At 61.7% G+C, this 26,246-nt stretch overlaps 1 protein-coding gene across 6 annotated transcripts; it reads right to left on the reverse strand.

The window, feature by feature from the left end:
* Positions 1 to 278: 278 nt before the first annotated feature.
* Positions 279 to 25,418, reverse strand: TNNT3 (troponin T3, fast skeletal type). 6 transcript variants are annotated; one of them, XM_051967285.1, is made up of 13 exons: positions 25,280 to 25,418; positions 22,385 to 22,399; positions 16,193 to 16,207; positions 13,650 to 13,685; positions 9,887 to 9,905; positions 8,016 to 8,061; positions 7,563 to 7,679; positions 7,404 to 7,481; positions 6,772 to 6,885; positions 6,585 to 6,694; positions 5,968 to 6,058; positions 2,256 to 2,296; positions 279 to 601 (listed from the first exon to the last, which is right to left on the reverse strand). In XM_051967285.1, the coding sequence occupies exons 1-13, from the start codon at positions 25,401 to 25,403 to the stop codon at positions 553 to 555; spliced, it is 855 nt and encodes a 284-aa protein (XP_051823245.1). In that variant the 5' UTR covers positions 25,404 to 25,418; the 3' UTR covers positions 279 to 552. The 6 variants fall into 6 exon arrangements, with proteins under 6 accessions (XP_051823245.1, XP_051823242.1, XP_051823243.1 ...); XM_051967282.1 differs by lacking the exon at positions 22,385 to 22,399 and adding an exon at positions 24,998 to 25,012; XM_051967283.1 differs by lacking the exons at positions 2,256 to 2,296; positions 22,385 to 22,399 and adding exons at positions 4,388 to 4,428; positions 24,998 to 25,012.
* Positions 25,419 to 26,246: the final 828 nt, after the last annotated feature.

The following is a 26,246-nucleotide window of genomic DNA, read 5'->3' on the forward strand; positions in this document are numbered from 1 at the left end:
ACGCTGAGCCCCCCCCCACCCGGGCCACAGCAGCCTGAGCTGGCAGGGAACCCCGCGGGGGCGGAGCCGGAACTCCCCGACACTGAGGGAGCCCTGGTCAGTCTCCCCACGGAGAGGGCGGGGCCCTGCCGGGGGGAGGGAGCGCCCGGCACTCGGGGTGGGTAGCTTGTGCCCCCAGCCTCTCCTTCCCCCCCCCAGATGAGTCCTGCCCCCCTCCCCTGGCCACCTCCTCCAGGCAGCCTCTCCCCCTCCCCCCACAAACACACAGAACTCATGGAGAAGGGGGTCACTCGAGCTTTATTTACACGCCCCACCGGGGAGAGCCCAGCAGTCCCTGGGGGGGCTGCTGGCAGGAGATGAGGGGCCGGGGAGCAGGGGGGCTTCTTGTCTGCCTGGCCCCCCAGGGGGCGCCGCCTTTCCCCTTTGGGGGAACCTCCTGGAACCCTTGCGGGGAGGCAGCGGGGGGGGGGGGGAGGCTGGATACGTGGGGGGCAGGGAGGACGGCGGCATCGGGAGGAGGGGCAGCTCTCTGCTCTGGAGGCGCTTCCAGCTTTACTTCCAGCGCCCGCCGACCTTGCCCTTGGCTCCGGCCTTCTTGCTGCTGCAATTGGAGAAAGGGAAACCGAGTCAGCCGCGGGAGGCAGGGCCATGGGACTGTCCGGAGCTGACTCTGGCCACTGGGGGAGGAGGTCGCTGGCCCCGGTCCTTAACCAGTCCCATCCTCAGTTGTCAGGCTCGGCCCCTGTCCCTGGTCCTGAACCGTCCCTGCAGGAGGCCCCAAGGGCACCTGGGAAGTGCTCCCGGGGGTCCTTCTCTCCCCTCCAGCTGCTCCACAAGTGCCCGGCCCGGGGAGAATGGGTGGGGGGCCCAGCCCATCCCCCCTCCAAGCACAGCCCCCGTGCCAAGCGGCCTCCACTTACCTGCTCCGGGGTGAGCTTGTCCCTCGCCAAGCGGGTTAGTCTGAGGTTAGGGGTCTGAGGAGGAGGGGGCTGGGAAGCACGGGACCCCCCCCCCCCGCCGTGCTTCCCGCCGTCCCTTCCTTCCTCAAGGGCGACCAGCTCCTACCTCGGCTCATAGAATCTCAGTCCTGAGGGGACCTCAGAGATCGCCAAGTCCCAGCCCCAATTGTACAGATGGGTAAACTGAGGCCAGAGAAGGGCAAGGCGGGCTCGAAGCCGGGACTCCGGGCCGCTCCCCACCAGGAGATCGGGGAGACCGAGGCACCGCCCAAGGGGGCGCCGAGGTTTCTAAGGCGGGGGGACGGTTCTGCCCCCGCGGAGAAGAGCTTCCCTGGCAGAGGCCGGAGGGGCCGCTCTCGGGGGCTCGCTGCTGCCTCAGGAGGAGCTGCCCACCCAGCACATGCCCCCCCCGGGCACACCTCGCCAGCCAGCCGGCTCACTCCAAGAGTGGTCTGTGCCGACCCCTGACCTTTCCATCCGAGACAAGGGCCCAAGCCCACTGGGGAGAGTCCCTGCACCTTCCGACCAGGGCTCTGAGCTCCCGGCCCCGAGCGGCCTTCCTCCTGGCCCTGGAGCTCCAGGGGGGGAGCGGGTGGTCTGGGTGGGAAGGCTGAGCACAGACCCCCCCAGTCCTTACTGAAGCTTTCTGACGCTCCCCACCCCCCCGGGGGTCCCCCACAAAGCTGCTCACTGCTGAGGGAGCCCCCGGCAGGAGAGGACTGGGGCCCCCGAGGCCCGTCGGGGTCAGGCCGGGCTCTGGTTCGCCCCGCGCTGCCCCGGGCCCGGCTCGGGATCTCGGGGTGTCGGGGGGGCCGCGGGGCAGTGGGGGACAGGAGGAAGCCTGCTGGGCCCAAGAGGCGACTGAAGCGCTTGGACTCTCGCCCGGTGCCCCCGGATGCGGGGCCTCTGTACACATTACGAGGGGCACAGGTCAGCCCCGGGGAAGGCCGGCCCTGCCCCCCGCCCCCGCGCCTCTTCCCCTCGGGCCGCCCTTGTCTCTGATGGTCCGGCCAGGAACACACGGGGTTAGTGGGTAACTGCCCTTGGCGTCGGGTCGCAGCCGCCGCCGCCCAGGCTCTGGGCCGGGCCTTGTCCGGGGGGGCGGGCGGGCCTGAGCTTCCGTAGCTGGGCCTGCAGGCCCCTCACTCGGGCCCCTCGGACCCCCGGGCGCCTCCTGCCCTGCCAGGGCTGGGGAGGGGGCGGCGGCTGCTCCCACCAGTTAGTCTCTGGCCTCCCTGCCCTCCCGGGCCGGCCCGGGCTCCGGGCACAGGGCTAGAGCAGGGCTGGGCTACTCACTGCTTCTGGGCCTGGTCAATCCGGTTCCTGAGAGTGGTAATCTGCAAATAACACAAGGCCGGGCTGTCACGGGGGGAGGGGCAGCCGTGGGAGGGCCCGGGGTCCTTCCGTCCGTGGGTGACGCTGGTCAAGGGTGGCCCGAGTCCGGCCGGGCCCGGCAGGAACCAAACTAACCCGATCCAGGCCTTTCAGCCCAAGCTCTCCCACGGAAACCGGGGCACTGAGGCCCGGAGAGCAAACAGCTCGTCCCAGACAGAGGGAGGGAGCCGGCGGACTTCGGGGGGGGGGGGCACGGCCTCCCGGGAAGCCTGGAGGGGGGAGGGGGGGGCAGAGCGGGGCTGCCGAGGGCTGAGCCTTTAAGCCTCAGAGCAGCCTTCCAGACGCAGAGCTCCCATCGCCCCCGGGATCAGGCACTGGTGCCCCCCAAGGAGGGGAAGGAGCCCCCCCTTACTGCCCGCGGATCTTTAGTCGTTACGCTCGGTCAGGCTCAGGCCCCGCCAGCTGTGCTGGTCAGCGGTCCGGCCGGGGGCTCTGGAGGCCACTGCGGGCCCTGCCAGGCCGGGAACGGAGCACGCTGCCCGAAGGAGGGGGGGGCGCTTCTGCCTCCGTGACCACTGTAGCGGGTCCAGCCCAGAAAGGCCTTAAGGGCCGTGGAAGACCCGGCCGCACGAGCCGAATCGGAGCCCTGAGGGGCGCACAAAGGGCCCCTCAGTGCCAAAGTCGCGCCGGACTCTCCTGTGGCCCCGGAGGGCGGTCCCGAGGCGGGAGGGAGCAGCCCGAGGCCGGCCCAGGTACGTCCCCTCGCGTCCGGGGCAGCAGTGCCCGGGGAACTCTCCCTCTAGGAAAGGAGCGAAGGTCCTGCTCGGCCCGGGAGGGCCCCCGCTGCCCACGCTCGGGCCCCACCAGGCCCTTCTCCCCGTCCCAGAATGGGCGATGGGGCTCCAGGGAAGGGGGCAGGAGGCAGAAGTTCAGAATGGGGGGGATAGAGCAGACGCTGCTTGGCCCGCAGGAGCGAGGCGCCCTCTGACAAGTCGTGGGGAGACCGGACACTGGCCCTCTTGTGCCAGCCCGCCCACCCAGGGCCCCAGAGCCGTCACGCTGAGAAGGCGGGCTTGGGGGCCCTCACTCCCGGCCCCTGGGCAGGGAGGCTCCCCTCTGCCCGAGGGCACTGCCCTCGTCACCCAACGGGCCCCGCACAGGGCTTCTGAGCCAGGAGGCCCCAGGTCGCTCCAGCAGCCCAAGGAGAAAGGTGTGGCCCAGATGGGGGGCGCTCTGGCCCCGGGCTGCCAGTGGGACGGCCGGCGGATGGCGCCCCAAGCGGGCCAGGGGACGCCCTTCCCGGGGGAGGGGCTGCTGCCGGCCTGGGGGTCACTCCCTCTGGCCCCTCAGCCCTCCCCGAGCACACGAAGGGCAGCCTTGCCGAACGGGCCGCCGTCCCTTGCTGAGGTAACGTGCCCCCATGGATCCGGCAGCGTGGGGGCAGGAGGATGGGAATGCCAGTGGGCACAGCCCAGGGCACCGTTCTGTGGGCACAGCCCGTGCCCCCCGAGCTCCCGCCTGGCTTGGGGGAGCTGACCAGCAAAGCTGCGCTCTCCCTCCGCCCTGTGGCGAGAAGAGGAACAGCAGGAAGGACGACACCGAGGGGGGAGCAGGGAGAGACTGGCACCTGGGGGGGAAGGTGTCCGGGGTCAGCTCCTGCTTCGGCAAGCCTTGTGGCCGCCCGGGAGCACGGCACTTACCTCTTCCCAGCTGGCACGGGAGGCCGGGGGGCAGCGGGCCCAGGGCACGCCGCTGAATCAGTCCTACAGCCTGGCTGGGGCCGGCCTGCCTTCCTTGCCTCTCCCCGGCCCTGGCCCCCTCCCCACGCCCTCCGGCCTCACACCTGGCAGGGCCAGGGGTCTCCCGGCCCCTCGCCCGCACTACGGCTGTAGGACTCATTCGGCAGCCCCGCCCCGGCTCCGCCAGAGCCCGGGGGGAAGGGTGGGAGGGGGAGGCCCGCAGATGGCCTCGGCCCGCCTCCGGCCCTTCTGCCCGCCTTGTGCCCGCTGCCTGCCAGCCTCCGCAAGGACCCAGAATCTCACCATGCATGAAATGGCCAGCAGCCTAGCCCATGGCAGACTCTCGGTACTTACAACTTGGCCAGCATCTCCACCCTGGCTCGGACAGTCATGATCTAGGAAGATGGAGAGGGTTACGTCAAGAGGGGGCCTGGGCGTGGGCTCGGGGGGCCCGGAGACCAAGGGCTGGGCCTCGGGCGGGTGTCGGACCCCCCTGAGCTGCCAGAAGGCGCCCGAGCCGGCCACGAGCCTCAGGCCGCCGCCTGCCCTCACCCGCAGGGCTCGCCGTGGGCCCGGGCCCGGGAAGCTTGTGGGGACGAACGGGAGCCGGTCACGGGAGGTTCTGGCTTGGGGGGCAGCGGCAGGGGGTCTGCACGAGCAGAGAGAGCTCCGCCCCAGAGGCCAGCACGGAGGGGGCCCCCAAAGGCCGGACGGAGGGCGGCCCGCCCGAGGCTGCCAGGCTGTGCTGAGCAAACGGACCCTGCCAAGGCGTCGGGCCAGCGGGCAACGGTTAGCTCCTGTTTACTGCAGCGAGAATCTGCTGAGCGCGGCCGATCCTTATCGGGGGCAGCAAACAAGGCCCTGGGCCAGGTTTCCTTCCTTTCCGCCCGGACTCCAGCCTCCCCGCTCTGACTGGCCCCTCTCCCAAGGCCGGGAGGCCCGAGGGTGCCCTTGCCCCAGAGTTAGAGCCAGAAACAGGGGAGAGGGGGGACGGGGGGGCTCCTTGGCCCTCCTTGCCCCAGAGCTAGAGCCAGGAGTGGGGGGAGGGGGTATGGCGAGGGTTGGGGGGGGCGAGCAGCCTCCGGCGCGCTCCTTCCTGACACTTTGTCTCCAGGGGCCCCTCCTCCTCACGCCCCGAGCGGAACCGGACACCTCGGCAGGGCAGTCCGGGCGGCCCCCGGCCCTCTGGGCCCCGCTGGCCTTGGTCTGGGCGATGCCGGAGCGGGGCTCGGGGGCTGAGCTGCTGTCCTTGGGGGGGGGGGCGAGGCCCAGGGTCCCCTGGAGCCAGGGAGGTTCTGGCCTTGGGGGCAGCGGATGCACACGGACAGTCTCCCTAGAGAGGAGGGTTAGACGCCCAGGGCTTGGCTGCGTCTTCCCCCGTTGCCCGAGTCTGGCGCAGGGAAGAAAGGGCCCCCAAGGGCCCCAGCAACGCGGGAGCCGCGCTCAGCAACGGCCGACCCGCCGGCTGGGGGAGAAGCTGGAGTGGGTCCAGAGGGGGTTGGGGAAAGTTCCAGAAATGTCTCTCAAAAGATCGGGGGATGTTTGGACAAGGAGGGGGGAGACCTCGGGCGGGCGGGGGCCGATCCTCCCACGTGGGAGGCAGGGGGCAGAGCTCTCTGGGGGGCAGGCGGGCGGCCTGGGGGGGCGGGAAGGCGCTCGTCCCGAGTGTCCGCCCAGGCCGGGCTCCTGCAAGGGCTCTCGGGTTCATGACCCCAGTGGTCCCTTACAGCCTTGGGGGTCTGAAATGCAGGCAGCGGAGGACCGCGGGGAGGAGGGGGAGCGCTTTGCCCGGGCTCATGGTGGGAGCCGGGGGGGCTGTCGGGAAGCCCCCACAGGCCCCTCCGAGGGCCGAGCTGCAGAGGGCAGGCCGGCCCGTCCCCCTGCCCCCAGCACCCGGTAGCCTGAGGGGCCCCTGAGGGCTGCCCGGGGCTCACCTCGTACTTCTGCCTCTTCAGCTTCTCCCCAAAGTCGTACTTGTCCGTCTCCAGCTGGTACAGGGTGTCCCACAGCTCCTTGGCCTTGTCCCTGGAAGGAGGAGACGCCCCCAAGCCTTAGGGACGGCTGAGCCCCCGCACTTGGCCAGGCTGCCTGGGGGGGTCCCGGGGGCGGCCGTGCGTGGGGGGGGGGGGAGAGGGGCACCAGGCCCGGCCTCCGACCAGTCACAGCAAACAGGATGGCCGAGCAGGAGGGGCCCAGAGGGCAGGAGGCGGCCCGGGTGGGCACGGGGCAGAGCCAGGCTGCCCGCCCTCCCCACTAGCCCACCCCTGCGCCTGAATGCCCCAGGCCGACCCCCGGGGCCCTGCTTAAGCAGTTTCCTCTTTCCTCCTTCCCCGTGAAGACCCCGATATTTTTCGAGGCCCTGCCCATCTATGGTGGTCGTTTCCCCCACGACCCGGCGGGGGGCACGAGGGAGGCGGCCCTGGGTCATCGAGAGGGCTCCGGGCGGAGGCTGGCACCTGCCAGGCCGTGAGTCCTCCCGGGCCTCGGCTGTGCCTCCGTACCATGGGCGTCCCGCCCCCTCTGCGAGCCCCGCGGGCGGCCCCCGACCCACCTCAGCTTGTCGTCGCTCAGGTGGTCGATGTTCAGGGGCTTGCGCCTCTCGGCCAGGACCTTCTTCTTCATCTCACGGGCGGTCTGCTTCTTGCCTCTCTTCTGGTCGGCCTGGGGGGAGGGGACGCTGAGTGGCAGCCCCCGAGGCGGGGGGGGGGGGGAGGGGAGGGTCCGCGAGCCCCGCTCACCTTCGCCAGGTACGAGCTGTACGAGGCCCCCATGGACGAGAGGGCCTTCTTCTTCTTCAGGTCATCCTCGGCCCGTCGCTTGGCGTCTTCCTCCTCCCGCCGGGCCTTCTCCTCCTGCGGGGCCCAGAGGCAGGGGAGAGCCCCCGGTCAGCACCCTGGACAGCGCCCGCGGCTCGGCCTTCTCCTGTCTGCCCCCAGGTGCTGCCCCAGGCCTCAGTTTCCCCTTCTGTAAAATGCCGAGGTCGGAGACAAAACTTCCCCGCGCTCACATTCCCATGTCCTTCTCCCAGAGGGAGGGTCCCCTCCCCCCATCACTGCCCCCCCAGCAGGAGCCACGGTCCGGCCCCCAAAAGTCTCACAGCTTTGGGGACTCGGAATAAGGAAGCCCAAGAGCCATCGCGGGGGATTCTGGTCCCCGGGCAGGGGGGCGAGGGGCCCTCTGTGAGCTGGGGGACCCCGGGCAGGGACCGACCCCACGTCCCCCAGGCGCCGGCCCACCCGAGACCCTGAATCGGCCGCTGGCCCGGGAGCCTGAGGGGCTCTGTGGGCACTGCTGGAGCTGGGCAGGAGGTGCCCGGGGAACCTGCTGGCTCTAGGGAGGACACGGGGAGGGGCTGCGCGAGGGGACTCACGGCCAGCCGGTTCTGCCGCTCGCGCTCCTTCTCGGCCCGGATCCGCTGCTGGTCGGCGCGCTCGGCCCTCCGCTTCTCCTGCAGGGGGCGCACAGATGGACCCACGCTCCAGCCTGGGCGCCCCTCCCCCTGCCCCCCTCCCCCGGACCCCCCACTCACGATTCTCTCCTTGAGGGCGATGAGCTCCTCCTCCTCCTTCTTCCGGGCCTCAAAGTGGCTGTCAATCAGGGCCTGCAGCTCGATGAGGTCTTTATTCTGCCGCTTCTTCTGGATGTCCTGGAGGCCACCAGGAGAGGCCCGAGGTCAGGCAGGCTCCCCTCACCTGCCTGCGCAGCCTCTTTCCGGCCTTGTCCTCCCAGCGGGCGGGTGGGGTCCGGGAGCCCTGAGCCGCCCCCCCCCCCCCGCAGGCAGCCCCTCCCCCCCCGGCAGGCAGCCCCTCCCCCCCCCCCCGGCAGGCAGCCCCTCCCCCCCCGGCAGGCAGCCCCTCCCCCCCCACGTTAAGCTCGGTGAAGGGCACGTGGAGCCCGAGGTTGCGCATCCACGCGGTTCTCTCCCCGCCCAGGAAAGAAGGGACAGAAAGAAGCCACAAACACCGCAGTGAGAGAAACTTACGTCGAAATCGACTTTCTCTCCTTCCGGGATCTTGGGCGCGGTGAGTCTGTGGGGGGCAGAGCGGGCAGAGCCGCCGTTACCTCGGGAGCCTCCTGGGCCCCCCTCGCGCCGGGAGAGTCCGCCCCCCCCCTCCTCTCGCTGCACCTCTGACCACGTCCGGCAGAGGGCGCCAGAGACCGCCACGAGTCCCACCGCCCATTTAGAATCACAGAACTTAGCGTATTAGAAGGGGGGCGGGGCACGTCTGCGGGGAGGGGGCTCTTAGAACCAAGAACCTAGACCATCGGACGGGAGAGAATAAAAGGCCCCGCAGGCCCCGCCCACTTAGCCCGAGGCTCAGCCACACACCGCTGCCCGCCCCCCCTCCCTCCAAGCCTCAGTTTCCCCAGCTGAGAAATGGAAGAACTCCAGCCTTGAAGGGGAGCTCCGATCAGCGAACAAGCGGGGCCCGCCTGGGGAACGGGCCGTCCCGGCTTAAGGAATGAGGCAGAGTTTGGAGCCTTTGGAGCCGCGAGCTTCCATCACCTCCTTTGGGGCTCCTGGGGGGGGCGCCCTTCCAGAGCCTTTGGCCGCCCCGCCCACAGCCTCTCCTGGTCCGTTCCCCTCCCGGAGCCTCCCAGGGGCTCCCGGTCCTTCCCACGCCCGGCCCCGCTGGGGAGGTTCTGCGGGTCCTGGGGAGCCCGGGGGCCAGGGGGCGGGACCTCGCCTCCCACCCTTGGCCCCGCCTCACCCAAATGGCCCCCACGGAGCCTCCTCCCGCGACCAAGCGTTCTGGTGTTCCTCGGGCTGCCCCCCCCCCCTCCGTGCCCGCCTCTCCCGCCCCTCCCCGGCCAGGGCTTCTCCTGCGCCCGCCCCGAAGCCTCGGCCCCCCAGCGGCACGGCAGGGACTGACGTCACCGGCCTCGTGGCTCTGCTGCCTCGGCGGCCCGAGGGCGGGCTCTGGGAGAGCATCGGGGAGACGGAGGCTTCGGAGGGGCCGGGATCAGAGACCTCGGGGACGAGCGCGCGGGGCTGGGTTTCCACGGGCACGCGGCCGCCCTGCTGATCACCGAATGACCCTGAGCAGAGGCGACTTAGGAGCCGCTCCGAGTCCGAAAGGCCCGAGTTCAAAAAATAAGAAGGGACTCTCAGACAAGCAAAAATAAATCAATAAAGAGGCCCGAGTCAAATCCAGCCTCAGCCATTTCCTAGTGACCCTGGGCAAGGCACTTCGTCCCGGCTGCCTCAGTTTGCTCATCTGTAAAATGAGTTGAAGAAGGAAATGGCCAACCAGGCCAATCTCCGCCAAGAAACTCCAAAGACTCAGGGAGTCAGGCCGAAGCGCCATGACTGTGATCCTCGCGGACTCTGAGATGCCCTCAGTTCCCTGGGGTGCCTTATCACACCATCGGCTTCTCCTAAGCTTGTGGCCCACTGAAACCCCCAGATCCTTTTCAGATGAGCTCTTATTTACCCCCAGACTTTGTGGTTCTCTATCCGGAGAGCTGATTTCTTTGACCCCAAATATAAAACTTCACTTTAGTTTTAGTCAGATCTATGATTTTGGAGGAAGACCCAGTGGGGAAGTTCCTTCTCCTATGCCGGGAAGGCACTTGATCTTACAGCCTTGAAAACCAAGTATAAAATGGGACATTTTCACTGTAAGTGGGAGCTACAGGACCCAGGCCTCTCTGAACCTCGGTTTGCTCATCTGTAAAATGGCAACAGAGAAGGTCTCGGGGCTGCGGAAGGCTCACAGAAGGGATGGGAAGCATTTTGTGAGATGCTCCAGGAATCATCGTCTCCTCTGGGGGAATCTGAGAGGTGCCCCTCCCTCCCTTCCTCCCCACACCCTCCAGCAGCTCCCCTCCCCCAGGGGAAGGGTTACTCACTTTGGCCGAGGCTTCTCTTCTGTTTTCAGAACACCGCCAAGCCGCCAGTGCAAGAGCAAAGAGAGAGAGACAGAGAGAGAGACAGAGACAGAGAGAGACAGAGACAGAGAGAGACAGACAGACAGAGAGACAGAGAGACAGACAGAGAGACAGAGACAGACAGAGACAGAAAGAGAAAAAGAGAGACAGACAGAGAGACAGAGACAGAGAGAGAGAGAGAGAGACAGAGACAGAGAGAGAGAGACAGAGACAGAGACAGAGAGAGACAGACAGACAGACAGAGAGACAGAGAGAGACAGACAGACAGAGACAGAGAGACAGAGAGACACAGAAAGAGACAGAGACAGAGAGACAGAGAGAGAGAAAAAGAGAGAGACAGAGACATAGAGACACACAGAGAGAGAGAAAGAGAGAGAGACAGAGAGAGAGAGAGAGAGAGAGAGAGAGAGAGAGAGAGAGAGGAGAGAGAGAAAGCATATGTGAGACTGAGAGCAGGGGATCTGGGGAGGAGTTGGGGCAGCTCGGAGCCCATCATCCTGGAGGTTGGGCCACCCCCATTGGAGCAACAATGCAAGCTGACCCCCCTCCCCCGCTGCCCATGGGGTTTTTGATTGACACTGGGCTCCAGCCCCGACCACGTCCATCCCTCCTGGGCTCAGTCATTTTTTCGAAGGAATTTTTGCACACACACACACACACACACACACACACACACACACACACACGGCAGGATTCGTGAACAAGGAAGAGGTAGCAAGAAGGGGGATCTGGCTCCAGAAACAACTGAGAAGAAGCAGGGACAGGGAGAGACTTAGAAGGACACAGGGCTGCTTCTGAGACTTCTGAGAGTCTAAGCTTTACTACAAGGGTTGGGATACAGGAGAGGAAGGAGGAGGAGGAGGGGAAAAAGGAAGGAAGAAAGGAAGGAAGGAAGGAAGGAAGGAGGGAGGGAGGGAAGGAGGGAGGAAGGAAGGGAGGGAGGGAAGAAGGGAGGGAGGGAGGAAGGAAGGAAGGAAGGAGGGAGGGAAGGAAGGAGGGAAAGAAGGAAGGAGGGAGGGAAGGAAGGAAAGAAGGAAGGAAGAAAGGAAAGGAAGGAAGGAAGGGAAGGAAGGAAGGAGGGAAGGAAGGGAGGGAGGGAGGAAGGAAGGAAGGAGGGAAGGAGGGAGGGAGGGAGGAGGCCCTGGTCCCCATCTCTGAACTGTTCTTAAGGCCATCATCACTCTCCAGGATTCAGGAGCCTTCTCTCTGGCACCAGCACCAGCAGCCCCTCCCTCTGCATCTCCCGCCAGGTACCGACAGACTCACTGCTCGGAGGGAGCTGAACCGGTGCTGGCCACAGGCTTTCGGTGAGCGCAGCCCAAGGCCCGCCCCGCAGGCCAAACAAGGCAGGCGGCCACAAGAAGCCTCCGAGGCCCGGAAGACCCGAGGGAACAGAAAGAGGGGCAGGAAGGGCTCAGCAGAGGACAGAGAGCAGCCCATCCATCAGGGCTCCGGGGTCCAGACAGGGGGCGAAGAAAAAGAGACGCGAGCATCTCCACTTCAGGACGGAGAAAGTCAAGTTGGAAACACATGGAAAGGGGGCAGGAGGGAAAGGGCCACACAGGAGCCCGGACCCATCTCCCCTGAAGGCGCCGAGGCCTGGGGGAAATGGTGAGAAAGTGGAAAGAGAAACGCGGACAGGACAGAAACAGACCAGGCTGGGGCCTGAGGCTCAGTGAGCTGGACAAAGAAAGGAAGGATGCGGGAGAGAGACAGAGAGAGACAGACAGACAGAGACAGAGAGACAGAGAGACACAGAAAGAGACAGAGACAGAGAGACAGAGAGAGAGAAAAAGAGAGAGACAGAGACATAGAGACACACAGAGAGAGAGAAAGACAGAGAGAGAGAGAGAGAGAGAGAGAGAGAGAGAGAGAGAGGAGAGAGAGAAAGCATATGTGAGACTGAGAGCAGGGGATCTGGGGAGGAGTTGGGGCAGCTCGGAGCCCATCATCCTGGAGGTTGGGCCACCCCCATTGGAGCAACAATGCAAGCTGACCCCCCTCCCCCGCTGCCCATGGGGTTTTTGATTGACACTGGGCTCCAGCCCCGACCACGTCCATCCCTCCTGGGCTCAGTCATTTTTTCGAAGGAATTTTTGCACACACACACACACACACACACACACACACACACACACACACGGCAGGATTCGTGAACAAGGAAGAGGTAGCAAGAAGGGGGATCTGGCTCCAGAAACAACTGAGAAGAAGCAGGGACAGGGAGAGACTTAGAAGGACACAGGGCTGCTTCTGAGACTTCTGAGAGTCTAAGCTTTACTACAAGGGTTGGGATACAGGAGAGGAAGGAGGAGGAGGAGGGGAAAAAGGAAGGAAGAAAGGAAGGAAGGAAGGAAGGAAGGAGGGAGGGAGGAAGGAGGGAGGAAGGAAGGAGGGAGGGAAGAAGGGAGGGAGGGAGGAAGGAAGGAAGGAAGGAGGGAGGAAGGAAGGAGGGAAAGAAGGAAGGAGGGAGGAAGGAAGGAAAGAAGGAAGGAAGAAAGGAAGGAAGGAAGGAAGGAAGGAAGGAAGGAGGGAAGGAAGGAGGGAGGGAGGAAGGAAGGAAGGAGGGAAGGAGGGAGGGAGGGAGGAGGCCCTGGTCCCCATCTCTGAACTGTTCTTAAGGCCATCATCACTCTCCAGGATTCAGGAGCCTTCTCTCTGGCACCAGCACCAGCAGCCCCTCCCTCTGCATCTCCCGCCAGGTACCGACAGACTCACTGCTCGGAGGGAGCTGAACCGGTGCTGGCCACAGGCTTTCGGTGAGCGCAGCCCAAGGCCCGCCCCGCAGGCCAAACAAGGCAGGCGGCCACAAGAAGCCTCCGAGGCCCGGAAGACCCGAGGGAACAGAAAGAGGGGCAGGAAGGGCTCAGCAGAGGACAGAGAGCAGCCCATCCATCAGGGCTCCGGGGTCCAGACAGGGGGCGAAGAAAAAGAGACGCGAGCATCTCCACTTCAGGACGGAGAAAGTCAAGTTGGAAACACATGGAAAGGGGGCAGGAGGGAAAGGGCCACACAGGAGCCCGGACCCATCTCCCCTGAAGGCGCCGAGGCCTGGGGGAAATGGTGAGAAAGTGGAAAGAGAAACGCGGACAGGACAGAAACAGACCAGGCTGGGGCCTGAGGCTCAGTGAGCTGGACAAAGAAAGGAAGGATGCGGGAGAGAGACAGAAAAAATGGGCGAAGGGGAGGGAGCCAGACTGAGAGAGAGGGACAGAGACAGATGGAGACACAGAGACAGGAGAGGCACGGAGAGAGGTGGGAGGGAGGGAGAGAGAGAGAAAGGGAGAAAGAAAGGGGAGAGACAGAGAGATGGACAGAGAAGAACAGAAAGAGCCAGAAAGACAGAAACAAAGAAAGACAGAGATGGAAGGGGAGGAAAGAAGATAGGAGCAAGAGGATGGGGAGGAGGAAAAGAACTGGGAGAAGGAGGAGGAAGAGAGTGAAAGAGAAAGAGGAGGAGGAAGAGGAGGAAGGATGGGAAGGAGGAAGAAGACAGGGGAGGAGGAGGAGGAAGAGGAAGGACAGGAAGGAGACAAAGACGAGGACGAAGAGGATGGGGAGGGGGCGGAGGAGGAGAGAAGCTGCCGAGCCAGAAGCGGGTCCTGGCCCCCCAGGAGGCCGCCGGGCGCTCCGTCAGCCGAATGGTTCTGAAAAGGAAGCGGGGAGGCTGCGGGCGGGCGGGCGGGGAAGGGCAGACCTCGGACAGCGCGCGGGGCAGCGCCCTTACCTTCCTCGTAATCCTCTTGCTCGTCCTCGGCCACATCTTCACAAAGGCAAGCACATGCAAAAGAAGAGCGAGACGCAGGAGCGCCAGAGCCGTTAGAGAGGCACAGAGGCTGGGCGGCTGGGCACGCAGGGCACGCAGGGCAGGGCGCCGGGGCGGGCACAGGGCTGGGCAGCGCGCTGCACGGGCGTCTCCGGGTCTGGGCCCCCGGGGAACTCAGCTCACCTCCCTCCGCGTCCCTCCCAGAGCCTTGTGACAAGCTGGCGAGAGGGGCGGGGGCAGCTGGGAGGGGATGGGGGGATGGGGGTGGCGGAGGAGGCAAGGCCCCCCCCCCCAACTCTGGGAGCGTGCGAGGCTGAGTGGCCGGACTCCGGCCCCAACCTCCCTTGGAGGCGAGAGGAGAGACTGACTCCGGCAGGGGCCAGGCGGCGGGAGACCGGCCACACCCACCGGGAGGCCGACCTCGCCCCAGGCCCGGCCGCCTTGGCCCGGGAGCTCTCTGCCCCAAGGGGGCAACGCCCGGCCAGGGAAGGATGAATGCCACGTCCAGCCGGGAGGGGTCTGGACCCTTCCGTCTCCTGCCACAGACTGAAGGGCAGCCAGGCGCGGCTCCCAGGTCGGGCCCTTGGAGGCCAGACTGCCCCATGCAAGGAAGTGAGGATGCAAGGAAGGCAGCCGGGCGGGGCGACCCCGTGGGGGGGGGTGGAGCTGCCCCGGAAACGGGAAGTGGGGGGCCCCTCACCCAGGCCCCCTTTTGGGGGCTTCTGAATCTCCAGGCCGGGGGCCGGGGGGCCGGGTGACTGCACGAGAGCCTTTGCCCCAGTACCCAAGAGCATGGTTCAGCTGAGCGAAGACAGCCCAGGGCGGGGGATGGGGTTCCCAAAGTTCCCTGGGCAGCAGGTTCTAACTGCCCCCCCCAGGCCCTTCCCACGTCCCACAGGGAGTGGGCCCCGGGGCTTCCGGGCCTGAAGCCTCCAGCTGGGAAATGGCCACCCAGGAGAGCAGAGTCTGGAACCTCCCGGCCCGAGTTAGCTGGAAGCCAGGCTCCCGCGCAGCCCCTGGTTCCAAGGGAGAGAGAACCGAGGGGTGGGGGCCGGGGCGGGGGCGGGGGGGGGGGGAGGACCAGGAAATTCTAAACTGCCTGCCCGCCTGCATAATGGGGAGGGGGCAGGGAGGGAGGCCCCCCATCCTCAGGAGTGGGGAGCACCGGCCGTCAGAGGACACACGTTGGGGTGTCCACAGCTGAGCTTGCTTAGCACTGGGGAGGGGAGGAGGGAGGGGGAGGACGAATGGAGCCCTTTGGGGGAGGGGCAGTGAGTGGGGGAGGGCCCGGCCTCGGGAGGTCCACACCATGCACAAGCGTGGCTCAGCCGGCTGGCCCAGGGCAGCGTTGCGGCAGCACAGCGCAAAGGCTAGCGCGGGAGCATTCGGGGCGGGGCGTCTTGCCCTGGACAGCTCCCGGTGCCCCCTTCTCTGCCAGAGCAGGCGCTCCTGCCTCCACCTGCCAACCACACGCTCTGCCCATTCATCCTTCTCAGGGAAGCATCGCCCTCTCGGAACCTGCCTCAGCTAGAGAGGACCATAAGAAAGGCCCTGACCAGCTCCCTCCCACAAAGTCCCGGGCCGGCCCCTCCCACAAAGTCCCCGGCCCCCTCCCACAAAGTCCCCGGCCCCCTCCCACAAAGCCCCGGGCCCCTCCCACAAAGGCCCGGGCCGGCCCCTCCCACAAAGTCCCCGGCCCCCCCCACAAAGTCCCCGGCCCCCTCCCACAAAGGCCCGGGCCCCTCCCACAAAGGCCCGGGCCGGCCCCTCCCACAAAGGCCTCGAAGCCCACTGTGCAGACTTCTGGAGCTAGGTTTGAGACTTCCAAAGCCAGGGCTCTAACCCGGGCTCCGCACACCCAGGCTGGTGGCCCGCCCCTCCCATCGCCGTGTCCCCGCCACCTCAGTGGGGGGACTGCATTGTCAGCACCTGCCAGAGGCTCGGGAAGCTGGGCACAGCCCCTCTCTGCCTCCCCACAGGGGCCGGGGCTAAGGCTGGGCAAGTATCTCTGGAGTCCCCAAAGGCCAGAGAAGTGGGGCGGGAAACAATAACATCCCCAAATTCCCCTTCGGGAGGGAGGCGATCTCTGTACCCACACACCCCGGTCCCATTCTCCTTGGCCCCGAGCAAAGGTCCCCTGCTGTGTGTGGGGGGGGGGGGAGGCTGGGTCTCTTTCCCTGGTCCCCACCTCCTCCCCTTCGCCTGAGTCTGGCACTCTGCCTTAGGGAGCCCCTCCATCGGCTGTTTCTGCTTTTCCCTTCTTTGTACTCCGACCTCCCGGCAATCAGAGCTCCCTGGACAGTGACCCTATTCACCCCTCCCTCCCTTTTTTCTTCCTGGATCCTGCCCCAAGCTCCGTCAGCGAGTCCCACACTGATGCCCCGGAAGGGACGAGGACTTTTTTTAAATCCTCTCCTCAGGGAGCCCCCACCCCCACCCCCAGACAGGCCCAAGTGGAAAAAGGGAGGAAGCAAAATCGGGGGAAGGCAGCGGCCAACACTTACCTTCTTGGACTTCCTCTGTAGGAGGTTCATCACCGAGACGGGTCAGGCAGAGGGAAAGAAAGAAATAGAGTGGTGAAAATCCCAGGAGAGAGAGACAGGGACAGAGAGACAGAGACAGAGAGAGAGAGAGAGAGAGAGAGAGAGAGAAGAGAGAGAGAGAGAGAGAGAGAGAGAGAGAGAGAAACAGAGACAGAGAGACAGAGAGAAACAGAGACAGAGAGACAGAGAGAGAAGAGAGAGAGAGAGAGAGAGAGACAGAGAGAGAGAGAGAGAGAGAGAGAGAGAGAGAGAAACAGAGACAGAGAGACAGAGAGAAACAGAGACAGAGAGACAGAGAGAGAAGAGAGAGAGAGAGAGAGAGAGAGAGAAACAAAGACAGAGACAGAGAAAGAGAGAGAGACAGAGACAGAGTCAGAGAGGAGAGAGAGAGACAGAGAGACAGAGACAGAGAGAGGAGACAGAGACAGAGAAACAGACAGAAATAAACAGAGAGACAGAGACAGAAAAAGACAGAGAGACAGAGACAGAGAGAGAGAGAGAGGAGACAGAGAAAGAAAGAGACAGAGAGAGAGGGAAGATGGAGAAAGAGAGAGACAGAGACAGAAAAAGACAGAGAGAGAGGAAAGACAGAGACAGAGAGAGACAGAGACAGACAGAGAGAGAGACAAAGAGAGAGAGAAAGAGACAGAGACAGAGAGAGATAGAGAGACAGAGACAGAGAGAAGAGACAGAGACAGAGAAACAGACACAGAAAAAGACAGAGAGAGAGACAGAGAAACAGAGACAGAAAAAGACAGAGAGAGAGGAGAGACACACAGAGAGACAGAGAGAGAGACAGAGACAGAGAGACAAAGAGAGAGACAGACAGAGAGACAAAGAGAGAGAGAGAGACAGAGGGAGAGAGAAAGACAGAGACAGAGAAAGAGAGAGAGACAGACAGAGTCAGAGAGGAGAGAGAGACAGAGACAGAGACAGAGAGAGGAGACAGAGACAGAGAAACAGACAGAAAAAAACAGAGAGACAGAACAGAGAAATAAAAACAGAGACAGAGAGATAGAGAAAGAGACAGAGACAGAAAAAGACAGAGAGACAGAGACAGAGAGAGAGAGAGAGGAGAGAGACAGAGAAAGAAAGAGACAAAGAGAGAGGGAAGATGGAGAAAGAGAGAGACAGAGAAACAGAGACAGAAAAAGACAGAGAGAGAAACAGAGACAGACAGAGAGACAAAGAGAGAGAGAAAGAGACAGAGACAGAGAGAGATAGAGAGACAGAGACAGAGAGAAGAGAGAGAGACAGAGAGAGAAGAGAGAGAGACAGAGACAGAGAGAGGAGACAGAGACAGAGAAACAGACACAGAAAAAGACAGAGAGAGACAGAGAAACAGACAGAAAAAGACACAGAGAGAGACAGAGCAGAGAAACAGAGACAGGAAAAGACAGAGACAGAGAGAGAGAGGAGAGACAGAGACAGAGGCAGAGAGAGACAGAGAGAGAGAGAGAGAGAGAGAGGGAGGGAGAGAGAGAGAGAGAGAGAGAGAAACAGAGACAGACAGAGACAGAGAGAAACAGAGACAGACAGAGAGACAGAGAGAGAAAGAGAAAGAGAGAGAGAGAGAGAGAGAGAAACAGAGACAGAGAGAGAGAAAGAGACAGAGAAAGAGAGAGAGAGAGAGAAACAAAGACAGACAGAGAGACAGAGAGAGACAGAGCAGAGAAACAGAGACAGAAAAAGAGAGAGAGAGAGAGAGAGAGAGAGAGAGAGAGAGAGAGAGAGAGAGAGAGAGAGGAGAGAGAGAGAGAGAGAGAGAGAGAGAAACAGAGACAGACAGAGACAGAGAGAAACAGAGACAGACAGAGAGACAGAGAGAGAAAGAGAAAGAGAGAGAGAGAGAGAGAAACAGAGACAGAGAGAGAGAAAGAGACAGAGAAAGAGAGAGAGAGAGAGAAACAAAGACAGACAGAGAGAGAGAGAGACAGAGCAGAGAAACAGAGACAGAAAAAGAGAGAGAGAGGAGAGACACACAGAGAGAGACAGAGCAGAGAAACAGAGACAAAAAAAGAGAGAGACAGAGACAGACAGACAGACAGACAGAGACAGAACAGAGAAACAGAGACAGGAAAAGACAGAGACAGAGACAGAGAGAGGAGAGAAAGAGACAGAGGCAGAGAGAGACAGAGAGAGAGAGAGAAACAGAGACAGAGACAGAGAGAGAGGCAGAGACAGAGAGAGGAGACAGAGAAACAGACACAGAAAAAGACAGAGAGAAAGACAGAGACAGAGAGAGAGACAAAGCAGAGAAACAGAAACAGAAAAAGACAGAGACAGAGAGAGACAAAAACAGAGACAGAGAGATAGAGAAAGAGACAGAGACAGAGACACAGACAGAAAAAGAGAGAGAGAAAGAGACAGAGAGAGAGGGAAGATGGAGAAAGAGAGAGAGAAACAGAGACAGAAAAAGACAGAGAGAGAGGAGAGAGAGACAGAGAGAGACACACACAGAGACAGAGAGACAGAGAGACAAAGAGAGAGAGAGAGACAAAGAGAGACAGAGGGAGAGAGAAAGACAGAGAGACAAAGACAGAGACAGAGAAAGAGAGAGAGACAGAGACAGAGTCAGAGAGGAGAGAGAGAGACAGAGAGACAGAGACAGAGAGAGGAGACAGAGACAGAGAAACAGACAGAAATAAACAGAGAGACAGAGACAGAAAAAGACAGAGAGACAGAGACAGAGAGAGAGAGAGAGGAGACAGAGAAAGAAAGAGACAGAGAGAGAGGGAAGATGGAGAAAGAGAGAGACAGAGACAGAAAAAGACAGAGAGAGAGGAAAGACAGAGACAGAGAGAGACAGAGACAGACAGAGAGAGAGACAAAGAGAGAGAGAAAGAGACAGAGACAGAGAGAGATAGAGAGACAGAGACAGAGAGAAGAGACAGAGACAGAGAAACAGACACAGAAAAAGACAGAGAGAGAGACAGAGAAACAGAGACAGAAAAAGACAGAGAGAGAGGAGAGACACACAGAGAGACAGAGAGAGAGACAGAGACAGAGAGACAAAGAGAGAGACAGACAGAGAGACAAAGAGAGAGAGAGAGACAGAGGGAGAGAGAAAGACAGAGACAGAGAAAGAGAGAGAGACAGACAGAGTCAGAGAGGAGAGAGAGACAGAGACAGAGACAGAGAGAGGAGACAGAGACAGAGAAACAGACAGAAAAAAACAGAGAGACAGAACAGAGAAATAAAAACAGAGACAGAGAGATAGAGAAAGAGACAGAGACAGAAAAAGACAGAGAGACAGAGACAGAGAGAGAGAGAGAGGAGAGAGACAGAGACAGAGAGAGGAGACAGAGACAGAGAAACAGACACAGAAAAAGACAGAGAGAGAGACAGAGAAACAGAGACAGACAGAGACAGAGAGAGAGGGAGGGAGAGAGAGAGACAGAGACAGAGAGAAGAGACAGAGACAGAGAAACAGACACAGAAAAAGACAGAGAGAGAGACAGAGAAACAGAGACAGAAAAAGACAGAGAGAGAGGAGAGACACACAGAGAGACAGAGAGAGAGACAGAGACAGAGAGACAAAGAGAGAGACACACACAGAGAGACAAAGAGAGAGAGAGAGACAAAGAGAGACAGAGGGAGAGAGAAAGACAGAGAGACAGAGACAGAGAAAGAGAGAGAGACAGAGACAGAGTCAGAGAGGAGAGAGAGAGAGAGAGACAGAGAGAGGAGACAGAGACAGAGAGAGAGAGAGAGAGAGGAGAGAGACAGAGACAGAGAGAGGAGACAGAGACAGAGAAACAGACACAGAAAAAGACAGAGAGAGAGACAGAGAAACAGAGACAGACAGAGACAGAGAGGAGGGGGGGGAGAGACAGAGACAGAGAGAAGAGACAGAGACAGAGAAACAGACACAGAAAAAGACAGAGAGAGAGACAGAGAAACAGAGACAGAAAAAGACAGAGAGAGAGGAGAGACACACAGAGAGACAGAGAGAGAGACAGAGACAGAGAGACAAAGAGAGAGACACACAGAGAGACAAGAGAGAGAGAGAGACAGAGGGAGAGAGAAAGACAGAGACAGAGAAAGAGAGAGAGACAGACAGAGTCAGAGAGGAGAGAGAGACAGAGACAGAGACAGAGAGAGGAGACAGAGACAGAGAAACAGACAGAAAAAAACAGAGAGACAGAAACAGAGAAATAAAAACAGAGACAGAGAGATAGAGAAAGAGACAGAGACAGAAAAAGACAGAGAGACAGAGACAGAGAGAGAGAGAGAGGAGAGAGACAGAGAAAGAAAGAGACAAAGAGAGAGGGAAGATGGAGAAAGAGAGAGACAGAGAAACAGAGACAGAAAAAGACAGAGAGAGAAACAGAGACAGACAGAGAGACAAAGAGAGAGAGAAAGAGACAGAGACAGAGAGAGATAGAGAGACAGAGACAGAGAGAAGAGAGAGAGACAGAGAGAAAGGAGAGAGAGACAGAGACAGAGAGAGGAGACAGAGACAGAGAAACAGACACAGAAAAAGACAGAGAGAGACAGAGAAACAGACAGAAAAAGACACAGAGAGAGGAGAGACAGAGACACAGAGACAGAGAGAGAGACTGAGACAGACAGAGAGAGAGACAGAGACAGAGAGGAGGGGGGGGAGAGACAGAGACAGAGAAACAGACACAGAAAAAGACAGAGAGAGACAGAGAAACAAAAACAGAGACACAGAGACAGAAAAAGACAGACAGAGAGACAGAGACAGAGAGAGACAGAGAGACAGACAGAGACAGAGACAGAGACAGAGAGAGACAGAGACAGAGACAGAGACAGAATCATAGAAAGACAGAGCAGACACAGAGACAGGCAGGGAGGCCAGGAGGGAGGAGGACACGGGAGCTGCCCCGTCTCTGCCGTGGGTCCTGGGCCCCTCTTGTTCCTCCTCTTGGGTCACCCAGAGCTCCCTGCGCACGCTCGCTCACACAGGACACACGCACTCACGCAGGCCGTGGGAGCCTGAAGTCATGTCTCATACCTGGTTCATGGACTTCATGGGTGAGAAGAGTCCCAGAACAAGAGGCGACACCCACCGTGAGGGAGGGGGAGGGAGGAGGGAAGGGAGGAAGAGGAGGAGGGGTTCAAACAGAAAATGGCTGGTTAATGGAGGATAACTGAGTCACAGCAGTCGGGGGTCACACAGCAGCCCCCCAGGGAGGTGGACAAGCCTCGGGGCCTCCCCTGGCCCTCTTGTCATGAGGTTAGAGGGCCCCCCTCTTCCCACAGGCCTTTGACAGCTGCTGCCCGGGTTAAGGCAGGGACGGAGGCCCTGTGGTGGCCTGAGGAACATCAGACCAGGAGTGAATGGCCCGTGGGACCCCCTGAGACTTCCTGAGAAGCTCTGGCCTGGGGAGAGGGTCTGGGCCGGGCTGAGGCCTCCTATTCCACTTGGGAAGGGCGAGGCCCTGGGGGAGCCCAGCTTGCAGCCCTGAGGGGGAGGGGTCTCTCCCCAAGCCCAAGTTAGGGAGTTAGTCCACAAGCACTCCTGGCAGGCTGGGAGCTTGCTGGGGCGAGGGTGGGGGGACGGGCTCTGGCCTGTTCCTTTTCGGCCGCCCGGGCCCAGGCACTTGTGGGGTGGGGGCCCGTGGGGGGGGGGGCAGAGGGAGGAGGGAGGCTGAGGAGAGGCGGTCAGAGAAGCAGGTGAGAGTCCTGCGCCCTGCCCCCCCAGCCGCTCCCAGGCCCCCGTGGGCTGCGTCTCTGGGCCCGGGTTCTCGGGGAGCCCCTGTCAGCCTGGGCGGTGCCCAGTAGCCTCATTTTTACAAGGAGGTAATGAGCGGGGAAGAGGCCGGCAGAGCCAGGACTTGCTTGGGGGGTCTCTGTGACCACCTGTGAGTGCCCACCTCAGGACAGGGGGCAGCCAAGCCCCGATTCCTGGAGGCCATCAGAGCCTGAGCTTCTGCTGGAAGCGGCCCCCAGATGGAGAAACCGAGGCTCCCAGATGGGAAGTGGCCTGGCAAGGCTGCTGCAGAGCCCGTCATCTCCAAGCTCCACAAGACGGGCACCTCTGCCCCCGTCCCGGGCTCCCTGGCCAGGCAGCAGCAGGCGTTAGTCATGCACACGGGGCCACATGCTGTGGGCGCTGCTCCCGCCTTGGAATTCCCATCATGCTTAGGGCCCCACACGTGGGATTCCAGAGTCATGGGGTCATACCTTCCTCATGGACTTCTGCAGGTGGGAAGCGCCGGAGCCGGGCGGGGCCGCCACGAGGAGAGAGAGAGGGTTAGTGGGAGCCACAGAGCCAAGTCCTGGGGGGAGGGGGTGTGAGGGGGGAGGGGTGCGAGGGGAGGAGGGGGCGCGAGGGGGGGAGGGGGAGAAAGAGAGAGACAGAGACAGAAAAAGACAGAGAGAGAGAGAAAGACAGAGACAGAGAGAGACAGAGACAGACAGAGAGAGAGACAAAGAGAGAGAGAAAGAGACAGAGACAGAGAGAGATAGAGAGACAGAGACAGAGAGAAGAGACAGAGACAGAGAAACAGACACAGAAAAAGACAGAGAGAGAGACAGAGAAACAGAGACAGAAAAAGACAGAGAGAGAGGAGAGACACACAGAGAGACAGAGAGAGAGACAGAGACAGAGAGACAAAGAGAGAGACACACAGAGAGACAAAGAGAGAGAGAGAGACAGAGGGAGAGAGAAAGACAGAGACAGAGAAAGAGAGAGAGACAGAGACAGAGTCAGAGAGGAGAGAGAGACAGAGACAGAGACAGAGAGAGGAGACAGAGACAGAGAAACAGACAGAAAAAGACAGAGAGAGAGAAACAGAGACAGAGAAACAGAGACAGAGAGATAGAGAAAGAGACAGAGACAGAAAAAGACAGAGAGACAGAGACAGAGAGAGAGAGAGAGAGAGAGACAGAGAGAGAAAGAGACAGAGAGAGAGGGAAGATGGAGAAAGAGAGAGACAGAGAAACAGAGACAGAAAAAGACAGAGAGAGAAACAGAGACAGACAGAGAGACAAAGAGAGAGAGAAAGAGACAGAGACAGAGAGAGATAGAGAGACAGAGACAGAGAGAAGAGAGAGAGACAGAGAGAGAGGAGAGAGAGACAGAGACAGAGAGAGGAGACAGAGACAGAGAAACAGACACAGAAAAAGACAGAGAGAGACAGAGAGACAGAGAGAGAAAGAGACAGAGAGAGGAGAGACAGAGACACAGAGACAGAGAGAGAGACAGAGACAGACAGAGAGAGAGACAGAGACAGAGAGGAGGGGGGGGAGAGACAGAGACAGAGAAACAGACACAGAAAAAGACAGAGAGAGACAGAGAAACAAAAACAGAGACACAGAGACAGAGAGAGACAGACAGAGAGACAGAGACAGAGAGAGACAGAGAGACAGACAGAGACAGAGACAGAGACAGAGAGAGACAGAGACAGAGACAGAGACAGAATCATAGAAAGACAGAGCAGACACAGAGACAGGCAGGGAGGCCAGGAGGGAGGAGGACACGGGAGCTGCCCCGTCTCTGCCGTGGGTCCTGGGCCCCTCTTGTTCCTCCTCTTGGGTCACCCAGAGCTCCCTGCGCACGCTCGCTCACACAGGACACACGCACTCACGCAGGCCGTGGGAGCCTGAAGTCATGTCTCATACCTGGTTCATGGACTTCATGGGTGAGAAGAGTCCCAGAACAAGAGGCGACACCCACCGTGAGGGAGGGGGAGGGAGGAGGGAAGGGAGGAAGAGGAGGAGGGGTTCAAACAGAAAATGGCTGGTTAATGGAGGATAACTGAGTCACAGCAGTCGGGGGTCACACAGCAGCCCCCCAGGGAGGTGGACAAGCCTCGGGGCCTCCCCTGGCCCTCTTGTCATGAGGTTAGAGGGCCCCCCTCTTCCCACAGGCCTTTGACAGCTGCTGCCCGGGTTAAGGCAGGGACGGAGGCCCTGTGGTGGCCTGAGGAACATCAGACCAGGAGTGAATGGCCCGTGGGACCCCCTGAGACTTCCTGAGAAGCTCTGGCTGGGGAGAGGGTCTGGGCCGGGCTGAGGCCTCCTATTCCACTTGGGAAGGGCGAGGCCCTGGGGGAGCCCAGCTTGCAGCCCCGAGGGGGAGGGGTCTCTCCCCAAGCCCAAGTTAGGGAGTTAGTCCACAAGCACTCCTGGCAGGCTGGGAGCTTGCTGGGGCGAGGGTGGGGGGACGGGCTCTGGCCTGTTCCTTTTCGGCCACCCGGGCCCAGGCACTTGTGGGGTGGGGGCCCGTGGGGGGGGGGGCAGAGGGAGGGAGGGAGGCTGAGGAGAGGCGGTCAGAGAAGCAGGTGAGAGTCCTGCGCCCTGCCCCCCCAGCCGCTCCCAGGCCCCCCGTGGGCTGCGTCTCTGGGCCCGGGTTCTCGGGGAGCCCCTGTCAGCCTGGGCGGTGCCCAGTAGCCTCATTTTTACAAGGAGGTAATGAGCGGGGAAGAGGCCGGCAGAGCCAGGACTTGCTTGGGGGGTCTCTGTGACCACCTGTGAGTGCCCACCTCAGGACAGGGGGCAGCCAAGCCCCGATTCCTGGAGGCCATCAGAGCCTGAGCTTCTGCTGGAAGCGGCCCCCAGATGGAGAAACCGAGGCTCCCAGATGGGAAGTGGCCTGGCAAGGCTGCTGCAGAGCCCGTCATCTCCAAGCTCCACAAGACGGGCACCTCTGCCCCCGTCCCGGGCTCCCTGGCCAGGCAGCAGCAGGCGTTAGTCATGCACACGGGGCCACATGCTGTGGGCGCTGCTCCCGCCTTGGAATTCCCATCATGCTTAGGGCCCCACACGTGGGATTCCAGAGTCATGGGGTCATACCTTCCTCATGGACTTCTGCAGGTGGGAAGCGCCGGAGCCGGGCGGGGTCGCCACGAGGAGAGAGAGAGGGTTAGTGGGAGCCACAGAGCCAAGTCCTGGGGGGAGGGGGTGTGAGGGGGGAGGGGTGCGAGGGGAGGAGGGGGCGCGAGGGGGGGAGGGGGAGCAAGGGGGGTCGCTGGCGGTGGGAGGGTTAGCTGGCGGGCCGGCAGGGCCCGGGAGCCGCAAGCCGAGACCAAGGCCAGGCCGGCTCCCCTTCTGCCGGGGGCCGGGTGGGCAGCTTACCTTCTTCCTGGGCTTCTGCTCGGGGGAGGAAGTCGGAGGTCGCAGGAGGAGGCAAAGAAAAGGAACTGTTAGAAGTGAAGGCTTGGAGGCTGGGGGGTGTCAGGCAGTTAGGAGGAAAAGACATTCAGGCACCCAGGGAAGGGAAAGAGTCAGGCAGCAGGAGCGGGACCTGGGGACTGGTCCCGCCCCGGGGGCTGAGTGGGCCTGGCTGGGGGCAGCGGGCTCCCTGGGTGCTGGGCAGGGAGAGTCCAGACAGGGCTGGGGGACAGAGGGGAGCCGGAGACCCTGCCCCAGCCGGGAAAGCCTTAGGCCTTTGGGGCCTGTTCCCCTGTCCGCAGGCCCCGGAGCCCGGGAGGGAGCGGCAGCCCTGGCCTCCAGGCTCTGAGGAAGGGAGGGGCTTGCCAGGCTCACTGGCGCCCTCTGAAACACAGAGGGGATCACAGAAATGAGTGCGTCCGCGCTAAGATGGGGAAATTGAGGCCCACAGAAGCTAATGCAGCCCGCCCCCGTCACGGGTCCTCAGTCACAGCTCTAGAGCCAGAAAGAGCCTCGCAGGCCATGGAGTCCGGCCTCCCCCTTGCCGGGGTTTCCTGTACCAGGGGCTCTCCCAGCTGGGAGCCCTCAGCCTGGCCCCTGCAGGAGCCTCCATCCTGGGGAGGTCGGGAGGGACGCCAGGTGACCATAGCCCTGAGAGGGGCTTCACTCCCAGCTCAGCGTTCCTTCCATTGCCAGAGATTACCAGGGACCCTGAATGATCTGGGCATCCCGGGGGAGCCCCCCGGCAGCCCCCTCTGAGCCAGGGCTGCAGCTCCCAGAAAGTCACTCCAGAGACCCTGAGAATAGATCTGGGGAGAGTTGGGGGAAGGGGCCCCGAGGATGGATCTGGGGAGGGGGCTTCCACTCAGCTTGGGACTGCAGGAGGCCATATTTAGTGGGGCCTCTGTGCCAGACCCACCTTCACGGGGAA

This window comes from Antechinus flavipes, chromosome 6, assembly GCF_016432865.1.
Source record: "Antechinus flavipes isolate AdamAnt ecotype Samford, QLD, Australia chromosome 6, AdamAnt_v2, whole genome shotgun sequence".
NCBI classification, from domain to species: domain Eukaryota; kingdom Metazoa; phylum Chordata; class Mammalia; order Dasyuromorphia; family Dasyuridae; genus Antechinus; species Antechinus flavipes.